The sequence below is a fragment of the Capsicum annuum genome, chromosome 1, assembly GCF_002878395.1.
Source record: "Capsicum annuum cultivar UCD-10X-F1 chromosome 1, UCD10Xv1.1, whole genome shotgun sequence".
Classification (NCBI taxonomy): domain Eukaryota; kingdom Viridiplantae; phylum Streptophyta; class Magnoliopsida; order Solanales; family Solanaceae; genus Capsicum; species Capsicum annuum.
This window is the reverse complement of record NC_061111.1, coordinates 153,596,416-153,607,333: the sequence shown is the minus strand read 5'-3', so window position 1 is coordinate 153,607,333 and position 10,918 is coordinate 153,596,416. Positions and strand designations below refer to the sequence as shown.

The 10,918-nt window shown below is 33.1% G+C and overlaps 1 protein-coding gene and 1 pseudogene across 1 annotated transcript; both read right to left on the bottom strand.

Annotated features, from left to right (window-relative positions):
• Positions 1 to 6,484: 6,484 nt before the first annotated feature.
• Positions 6,485 to 7,651, bottom strand: LOC107858932 (annotated as a pseudogene).
• Positions 7,652 to 8,533: 882 nt separating this feature from the next.
• Positions 8,534 to 10,040, bottom strand: LOC107840005 (probable carboxylesterase 13). The gene has a single exon (XM_016683695.2). It carries the CDS (start codon positions 9,691 to 9,693, stop codon positions 8,776 to 8,778), a length of 918 nt encoding a protein of 305 aa, XP_016539181.1. The 5' UTR covers positions 9,694 to 10,040; the 3' UTR covers positions 8,534 to 8,775.
• Between the last annotated feature and the right edge of the window lie 878 nt (positions 10,041 to 10,918).

Sequence of the window (10,918 nt, the reverse complement as noted above, 5' to 3'; positions counted from 1 at the left end):
ATACTTGGCCCATAGAGATGCCATTTTCTCTTAGACTTGATATTTGGCCCATAGAAATGTTGTTTCCTTTTAGACATGATGTTGGGTCCTTAGAGATGATTTTCCTCTTAGATGCGATGTTGGGCCTATAGAGATGCTGTCTCTTTTTAGATATGATAGTTGGCCTAGAGAGGTGATATTTCTCATCGTCATAATGAATGACCTTTATATATGAAATAACTTATAGTCGCGTCATGCTTATTGATATTATACCTCGTATATGCAAGATGCCTCCTAGATGTGAGAGGATTAGAGATATGCTATGACTTATAAATATGATTATAAAGATGAGTTCCAGATATGTATATGGGACGAAGGTCATGATGATGATATTGTGATTATTTTGTACATATTATTGGGCCGAGGGTCGATAGATGATATCGATTGGACATCCGAGAAGTGTTTATCCTTTTTGAGGATGAGGCTCCAGTTTATGAATATATATATATGTGTGTGTGTATATGCGTATACACATCTCTTCGGTATGGGGCAGAGGAAGGTGTGGTATGACACTTATGATTTCACTGATTGAATACTGGTGATGGTATGCATAGATTCGATACATTCATGATTATTATATCGGTTGTTGATGTGATTCTAACTGAATGCGATCTTATGACTGTTCTTCCTAATTATGGTATAAGCTATGTGATAACTAGTTGTCTATTAGGTGACTATAGTACTTAATGCTTGGAATTCTAAATACATTAGTTAATAAGCCTTGCTTAGTAATATGGTAGCTAACGACTAGGGTTGATACGTGGCTATGAAGTTAGGTTTATGGATGGTAGTGATATGTGGCTATTGATAACAAGTTATAATGCCAATTAGTTGTTAAGTGGGGATAATGTAGTCAACATTGCTAGGTGTTAAGGGATGCTAGTGATAATGATGCCTAGTTACTGATGCTGACTAGCTAATAACGAGGACTAGTTAATAATGAGGATTAGTTGGTAAACAATATTAGATATTGATTGGTGTTAGTTAATAAAAGATGTTTGATTGATAAATGATGAATAATGAATAGATAGATATTATGGTTTAATGGTGAACCTTAACTAGACGTTAGGTTTGGCTAATTATTGATTAATGGTTAGTTACTATTCCATGATTAATGATTATGTGAAGAATCTGTTAGATTGATAACTAGAGATCATGTGATGACTAGTAAACTAGCGGTATAATAATGTGTCTTGTCTAGTTAATAATGAGTAGATAGAATATAATGATAAGACAGTTATCTTTGTGATATTATGATTACGGTTATGAGTATATCGGGTTGCATCTATACACCTATTATATGCCTATATTTATGTGTTGATAGTTACGATGATATATTGATACCCGGTAAGGCCAAAGAATATTGTGATGACATATTAATACTTAGCAAAACTGGAGGATATTATGATAATATTGATACCTGGTTCGAGTTCGGAGAATACTATTAAGATGATATTGATATCTAGCAAGGCCGAAGGATATTGTAATGATATTGATACCCCGCTCAAGTTCGGAGAATACTATTGAGATGATATTGATACCTGGTTTGAGTTCGGAGAATACTATTGAGATGATATTGATACTCGACAAGGCTGAAGGATATTGTGATAATATTGATATCTGGTTCGAGTGCGGAGGATACTATTGAGATGATATTAATTCTCGATAAGGACGGAGGCTGATTATGATGATGATGGTCCTAATGAGGATAGTTATACTTTTCATTCATTCCTGCATGCGTATCGCCTATCACCAGCATGCACCTATATTTATCAGCCGGTATGAGACGGTTGCATAGATACAGGTGAAGGATATATCTTGTGTTATTGTATGTTGATTGAACCTTTTGAGCCTCGGGCAGTGGGGGTACGCATAGGCTCTTCTAGGTATTTGGTTGTCTGAAGTAGTCAGTTATTAACACTGTTATTGGTATTGTTATTATCATTGTTATGGCTAGCTATGATAGATTGGTCATTGATCTGGTATTGGGATTTGAGGTATTTCTTAGGCCTCTCCTATATTATGATTGCATTATTATACATGAGTATTTCATGTCTAGCCATGTGGATTAGAATCCTTGAGTATGATAGTATTAAAATCATGATAGTATTATAATGAGGTCTTAAAATGAGAACATGATGATCTAGGTTATGTTTGAGATGACCTCCTATTTATATGCATTATATATATATATATATGTATAACTATACGAATCCATGGTACTATCGAATATCCCTTCTTTCGTTGTTCATATTGTATAGTCATTCCTTCGCTTGTATATTACAATATATCTTTTTCTCTCTCTTTATTTGTATATTGACCTGGGATATACGGTATAACATTGGCATATATTGAATGTAACTGGAATAGGATAGTTCACCTTGATACTTCTTTAGTCTTATTATGTTAGACTCTTGGACATGAATAGGATAGTTGTCCCTTGTTATTCTTATTGACTTATTATATGATTTATGGACTCTTGGTTGTAGTTTTTATTCTGTTTATATGTTGTATATTTACTTTATCTTTGGAGCTCAGTTGGCAGTTGCCTACTAAGTACCATTCATTTGGTACTCATACTACACCTCTGCAGCCTGCAGATCATAGTACGAGTTATGGCCGTTGATGTATGCATCGTGCGGAGTAACCCTGATTCGGAAACTTAAAATGAGCTCCTGATGTTCGGATTATTACTTATCTCTCTCCTATGTATTAGACTAGCCTCTAAGTTGTATTCAGAGGTAAGTTGAATCAGTGTATTTCTCCTTGATATATCACTTTTATACTCTTATTATGTTTAGAAGCTCTTATACTGATACCACCAGGTTTCGGGATTCGTCTATGTATTGATCTTTATTTCATATATTCCGTATTCTTTTCCTTATGTTATTGAGTAGTCTGTTACTAGTTGTTCCGGACTACAGGTTGGCTTGCCTACTGGTGGTGGTGGGTTATGGTAGGCGTCATCATGACCTGAAAAGTTGGGTTGTGACAGTTCATTTCTTCCTCATCAACTGTTATCGTACTGGCTTTAAACATTTCTTTGTAGTATTCCTTTGTTATTGATTTGGGTATGTGATTTTTGCGGTCTTATATATAAAGCTAAAAGCCATGCTCTATATTACACCATAATCAGTTAGATAACAACATCAAGCCTTTTTATAATCTTTTATAAAGCGTGATGCCTTATAAATTTAGGTGTCTCAATAGCATATAAAATTTTTGCTTGAGATAATTCACTAACTTGATTCTTTCTTACATGCCTGAATATCGGATAAAATAGTTGCAGATTGACAAACATAGAGAAGATGTTTTTCATGAATTTTGAAATTGGTGGTTAAGTTGGGTTTCAATATGAATTTTCTATAAATGATACGATCAATTTCGAGTTTTGGTTATAAAAGAGCCTGAAAAGTCACACATGTTTATCGTGTAACATTACAGATCTATCAGCTTGAAGATGCCTTTAGTCGATTTGGTAAAATTATCATTTTCTGATTTGTACTTTTTCATAATTCAATTTTCATTGTAATCTATGCAAATTACTGGAATTTTAAGTACCTAATATGTTTGTGTGTACAATGTGTATTAAATACAACCTTTAAACCTCTTTCTCTCTGTATTTATCAATGTGAGTTACTTTTCTTTCACTTTCATCTGGATTAAGGAGAATCAAGTGGAAGACTTATCTAAGACACCCTAAGATTGAGAAATAGCAGAGCGATGAATTTTTTTATTATGTTTTGTCCTTGAATTTCTATTTCTTTCTCATTCACGAAAAGGGGAGCTCACATTTGTCGTCTGGTTTATTTGAATTACTATTGTTTTGAAATTCAATCATATATCCCATGATTGTCGGCTTGAGGTAAAATTATAGCTAGACTTTTTAACCGTATATAATTTGACAGGAAATAGTTAAAGCCTTCGATGGTACAATAGACTACATATTGAAATCAAATTATAGGGACACTACAATTAGGGAAGGTCACTACACTAGGTATATGCGAAAGTAATATTGTTGTAAACCCTGTTTAAGAAATAAAATACACGTATTTTCTAACAAAAGAGTAAAAATATGAGGGAAGATGTCAATTTAAGAAAATTTTTATTGCATATGAATCAGGTATTGAAAATAGCAGGAAGTTCAAAGGCTAAAAATTAGGTGTGATGGTTATGGAGCTCTATGCCCCGATCCCAGATTTGTCGGTGGTGATGCCATTATGTTCTACTTCCATGGAGCAAAGAAAACTGAATTTGCTATCGTCTCAGATGACAACCTCCATATTAATGCACAATTAATTGGTACACAACTACAAGAAAGGAAGTGTGACTTTACATGGGTTCAAACATTGTCAAACATGTTTGACACCCATACAATAATTGTAGGACCCAAGGAAGTGTCATAATGGGATGAAAATGTTGATGCTCTTACTGTACAGTCATAGTGAAATGGTGAGACAGTTGATGTCCCGATCAATGAAGATGCAGAATAGAGCATTAACTCTACCGAGAGATTAGTGATGGTCGAAAGGATTGATGAACTTAATAGCATGAGGTTCACAGTTTCTAGACTAATGTAATTGGATGTGAAGGTTAGTCCCTATTGGAGAGAGAAAATAAAGATTCACATCTATCAGTTATCAAGAGATGTTTTTGCTCATTTGGAGACATACTTGAAGTTTCTGAATATATATATAAAGATGATGTCGAAGGAATTCTTGGCAAGACTTACCAGTTGGGCTATGTTAGTCCAGTCAAGAGAGGGGTGGTGATGCCAATCATTGGCGGGGAAGACAAATATCAGAAACCATTACTTCATTCATCTCTATACAAAATGTAGGTTTCAAAGACCCTCAAGTGTTGCTTCATCTTGATGATTCAAAGATATTAACTAAATTATGCAAATGCCACCCGATTAAAAAAAATATATTCAATGTAATCCCACAAAATATGACCTGTGGAGGAGGTGTATGCAAACTTAACCTTAAAGATAGAGTAGTTGTTTTCGATCAACTTTCAGTAAAAAAAAATGAGATGTGTATAGTTACGATCGATCCCCCTTCATCAAGGCAGCAACTCTAGCCCTTTGTCACTAGCACTAACCTTATACCGATTCAAAAAATACGCTATTGTTTCGTAATGCAGCTTGACTATCTTAACTAGCCGTAAATACTGCTAGATGTGAACAAGTAGTATTTTGTCTTATCTTATAATGAGCTCTTGCCATCAATCTTAAAATTGTGGCATTTTTATCTTATAATTATCATTATTTGGCTCATGCAATATAAATTATATTATACCAGGTCATACACGTTTTTTTTTTCATATAATATTTATAAATTTTACCATCAATTTGTAATACTCCCTCCGTTTAAAAAAGAATGACCTATTTTCCTTTTTAGTCCGTTTAAAAAAGAATGATCCCTTTCCTTTTTTGGCAATATTCTAATTTCAAATTTCCACATGGCATGTTTAGAACCACAAAATTAAAGGACATTTTGGTACATTTGACACAACTTTAATTTAAGGCCACAAGATTCAAAAGTCTTCTTTATTTTCTTAAACTTTGTGTCAAGTCAAAGTAGGTCATTCTTTTTGAAACAGAGGGAGTAATGAATTTCTTTTTTATAAGGGGATAGTTGCGAAAAAAAACATATTGAAGAAAGAAACAACAACAGTAGAATTTTTTAATCTCAAATAAATTCTTTATTACTCTATCAATTTAGGTGAACAAGATTTTCACCTAAAGCGGTGACTCCATAAAATGTCTTCTTATGCCAAACAATTAGTTGATGATTATATTACTTATTACGGGATATTTTGGAGAACTGAGATATGTACTTGAACAAGTAGAAATTGCAGAATTAGTAGACAACTTGGGTTGTCAATTTGACTATTTTCTCAAACTACTTTATTATCTATAACAAAAAGCAAGTTATACAACACCCTTCATATGGTTAGGAGAATGAATATTCTTAGAGAATACTATTTAAAGGAGATAATTTGTGTATTTGTTTATTGACGTTTTTTTTTTCTTCATACATATATGATATCACTATTTCTTGATAGCTATTTTTTGAGAATAAAAAAATTTAAGCCAGTTGAACATTGGATAAGTAAGAAACAACTTTTATAAGGAGATTTTTAAAAATAAAGCAATCAAACTTTGTATAATGAAATACTTAATCAAACATAAAATAGAGATTATACGTTTTTTAATAGGCTTAATCTTAAAACATGAAATTTTGCTTATTAGTTGTGATTTCGTGTATAGATTTAAAAACTTAATTACTATCCATTTTTTTGTGTTGTTTTCAGAATATTGACTACGTGTTATTTCTTGTTGTCAAACTATTAATATACAAAACATTCAAAATTACCTAATTAAAAGTAACTCCAAATGATAAAATAAATAAAAAATCATAAAAAAAGACGGCAAATAATGTTGAATTTAATTGCAAAGGTTATATAGTTATATTAAAGATAAGTTGTGACCTCTGAACTAATGACAATAACAATTAAATTTGATCAAATAAATAAGATTATAATATTTTAATATTGTTGGCGCATCGTGAATACGTATACTAGTTTACATAATAACCAAGACTTATCATAGCACTAGACCAAGAAGTGGACCAGAGTATTCATCAGATCCTTGGCTTTCTCAGAAGTTTGATTAAATAAGTGGAAGATATGTCCCTCCCCTTCTGACTCTTTTATCCCCATTTCACCTTTCCACCCAATTTTCTTCATCGTTTCGTAATAAGTCCAAGCTCTGTCTCTCAAATAATTTTTACCAATAGTAAAAACATAAATCTTGGAGCATTTCAATTTTGACAGTATCTTCGGATGAGCTGTCGGATTGTATCTTGGATCATCAATCTCATTAATTTTCGGGTATAAATACGTCCAAAATACATTAGGCTTACCATTACCGAAATATGGATCCACTAGTGCCATCCCCACTAGTGATAGGATAAAATGACTTTCCTCACTTGCTCGAACCATCATGTTGTTAGCAATATTAGCTCAAGCACTATCACCAGCTAAGAAAACACGCAAAAAATTAGTATGTTGTTTAAGCCAAGGCTCTTTCCCTCGTGCAGCCCAATTCATTACATCCCATGAATCATCGTAACATGCTGGAATTGGATGCTCTGGAGCTAGTCTGTAATTAATTGATACGACCAATACATTAGCCTGAGCTGTTAGCATGTGGAGGTGACTATCATATAGGGGCGAAAATGCTGACTGCATGCAAAAGCCTCCCCAGTGGATGTAAAAAAGAAGAGGAAATTTCTGATTTTTTCGACTGATTTTGGGCAGGTAAAGTCGTGCTGATACGAATTTTTGAGGCAAAATTGTAATGTCTTTGGATTGGACTCCTGTTTTGGGATTGTTTGATGGAGGAACAAACTTGATCTCTTCATACCTACGAACAGTTCCATTAGCATAAACTTCAAAAAGAGGATAGAAATTCAGGGCTTTTCCTGCAAAGGTGGAATTCATACATATGCATATAGTAATAAGAAATGATAAAAGGAAAATGAAGATGACTAAACAAATGAAGTGCCATTATTGAGTTATGGTAGGTGTGAATAAATGAATGAAATCGTAGACTTTATAGAAGTTTGTGACACTAAAGCGTGTGGCAGATTGGGTGCCGACGCGCCGTGATAAACTCAGGAGGTGCTTTCATTGACCTGCACAAATTACAAGTTGAATTGAATTTTGCTGTATGACATGCCATACTGAATTGGGACCCATTGGAATAATGTGCTGCATATACAACTTTTTTTGTTTTTCGTTTCACAATAATGCCAAATAGTTATTACAATGCAAATGCAATACAGAATTGGAGTGGTTAAGTATTAGTACTCTCCGGTTTCATATTTATGCATAGAGATATAATTCATCAACCATAGAGTTGTTTAAAAATATATGATATCAGATATATTTAGTGGCGGTGCTACTTAATAGTGAGGAGTTCATTCGAAATTTCTTCGGTTAAAAAATTATAATATTATTTGTATAAGTTTAAAATTATTTTTCATATATATAGTGGATGTTGAACCCTCTTCGATTAATTTTTTTGTTTACTTTTTTTTATTTTAAACTCTCTTAGTTAAAATATTGACTCCGCCACTGAGTATATTATGACATTTTTGTGACTATGATATCAAGTAGTAATTTCTAGGACATTCTCTTATCACCGTTAATGTCTCTGTAAACATTGAACACTCTGTGTTACTGCATCAAGGAACTACACATAGTTCAAATGCACCTTTAGAAAATCTAGCTAAAGTATGAGCTATTTTATATATATATATATATATATATCGACATAATTCAACACGCTTGAGAGCTTCCAAATGTAGCAAGCGTTTCAAAATCACGTCAACAACATTTTTAAGGTCACATAAAATCCTCATGCTCTTCCATCTCATACTAATAGCACATTTTTGCCTTGCAAGTTACCTAATGAGAAAGTCCATGGCAAGAGAAACAGTCACTTAAACAAAGCTCGTACATGTTGTAGTCAGTGATTTATACTCCCCAGAAGGAACAAGGAAACAGATGAGCTATTTTTTGGTCTTAAATATACTGCTAGATCTCAAAAATTCAAATTACAAGAACCACAAAATCAATACTGATGCTCATAAAAACATGTTCATCTTATTTAAATGTAACTACTAAAGCACCAGAATTCAGTCTAAAATAACCTTAAAACAAAACCTAGTACCCTTGCTTCAAGAAACCAACTAGTTTATCCACAATAGCAACAGCTTTCTCAGACATTGGATTGAAGAAATGAAAACAATGGCCTTCCCCTTTCGTCTCCATTATATCCACTTCTCCTTTCCATTCACTCTTCTTCAACCCCTCGTAATAATCCATTGCCCCTTTCTTCAGAGGATCATTCTCCGCCACGAAAAACAAAACTTTCTTACACGCCATGGACTTTAACCTCGGATCGATCAAAGGATTTAACCTCGGATCTTCAGAATATTTATCAGCTATTGTCGGATTCAAAGCCTTGTACAACAGATCATTTTCGATCCCGAAATATGGATGAACCAAAAATATTCCTATAATTTTTATACTCGAATCAAGATTGGCGACCCCTGCTCGAACGGCAACATCATTAGTAATATTTCCTCCGGCACTCTCTCCACCAACAAAAATTTTACTAAAATCAGCGTGATCATTTAGCCATGAATCTGAACCTTTTCCATTAACATGTGAAATTACCCATTCAAATGCTGCCCACGAATCCTCATACGTAGCTGAAAAAGGGTGTTCAGGGGCAAGTCTATAATCAACAGAAACAGCAATAAAATTAGCCTTTTCGACTAAAGTGCTAATGAAACTATGGAAAACAATGGAACGTGGAGATCCAATACAGAAAGCCCCGCCATGAATGTAAATCACAAGGGGGAGTTTTCGGTTTGGATCGGTTATTTTTGGGAGAAATAAACGTGCGGAAACTCCTGTTTCGGGTTGAATTACGACATCCTTTGATCTAACAGGAGCTTGTGGATCGTCACAGAGAGGTGCATTAACATCTGGACGTAATCTATTGATGCTCCCATCTTTGTAGAGAATGAAAAAGGGGGACATATCAACTGCTGCTTCTTCGGTATTGGAAGCCATGGCAATTGTGAATTGAGAGAAAATAGTGAAGTGAGGGAAATTAAGAGTGATGGAAAATTGTTAATGGTGGGAAGGAGTTATAAATAGAATAAATTGAATGGACCGGCTCTGGTGTGGGGCGGGGAAAAAGGAAAATTGGTATGGTGGGTGAACCGTCCAACTGTTTTTCCTTTTACATTAGATAAAAAATAGCAAATAGTTTTATCGTATGTTTTTGTATTTCTCCTTTGGACAACATGGATTATGGTATAGTGATAGGACAATTAAATGTAATTTTATTGAAAGAATTATCTTAAAAGTAGATTTTGCAATGCGAGATTCGAATTAGTTGAACATCAATGAAAAGAAAAAAAGGTATTTCACCTTTGATATGTCAAAAAGATTCTTAAAAAGTTATGTAATTATTATAATAGAGGAAATAATAATTAGTGAATTATTCATGCATATAATTTTTTAACTAAATAGTCGATTTGTTCCATTAAGATGTGCTATGGTGTATAATAAAGATAATTTTTTAAACTATTACTGTAATAAAAGATGAAATAAAACTTATTGTTGTCTTTTAAGAAGAATGAAAGAAACGAAAAACATTGAATAAGACTAGGAGAGAGAAGAAAATTGACCAAGAAAGAAACAAGAATAATTAATTAATCAATGATATCATAACATTGTTGTTTTTGTTCTTCCTCACATACCACACAAAGGGAGTGCAACCCCCCTTTTAGGCCACTTGGCCCTCTTAATGAGTTTTAAATACGCAAATTAATAGTGTGATTATTTAATAATTTAAGTATGAAATTAATAAAATATATATAATTTATGTGTGGTTTTAGTATTTCAAAAAGTTGCGATAAAAAAAATTTATTTGGCTGTTAAGTTTCGAACATTACTATCAAAATTAAATTGAGACAGAAGAAACATAATACATGCATTATATCATACTAAATTCCATTATGGGACTCACTTGAACAAGAAAGTTTAAATTAAAGAAAAGGAAACAAAGAAAGAAAAGTTAACTTCCGTAATTTACTGACTATAAAAATGCAATTAGTTTTGGATCAAATGTAACCCCCCTAATTTACTTGCTATAAAATAGCAGAGAATAGCATTGAATATTTTTTCTGTTTTGGCATAGTTGGTGTACTCTCAATTTAGTCTTCATTTGAAATTTTGAACAGATTAGACTTTCAAAATAGTAGAAATTTCTTTCTCATGCGCTTTATTC

Bases quoted from the DNA above. Each gene is read 5' to 3' on its own strand.
- LOC107840005 (XM_016683695.2), bottom strand. From the start codon at position 9,693: ATGGCTTCCAATACCGAAGAAGCAGCAGTTGATATGTCCCCCTTTTTC.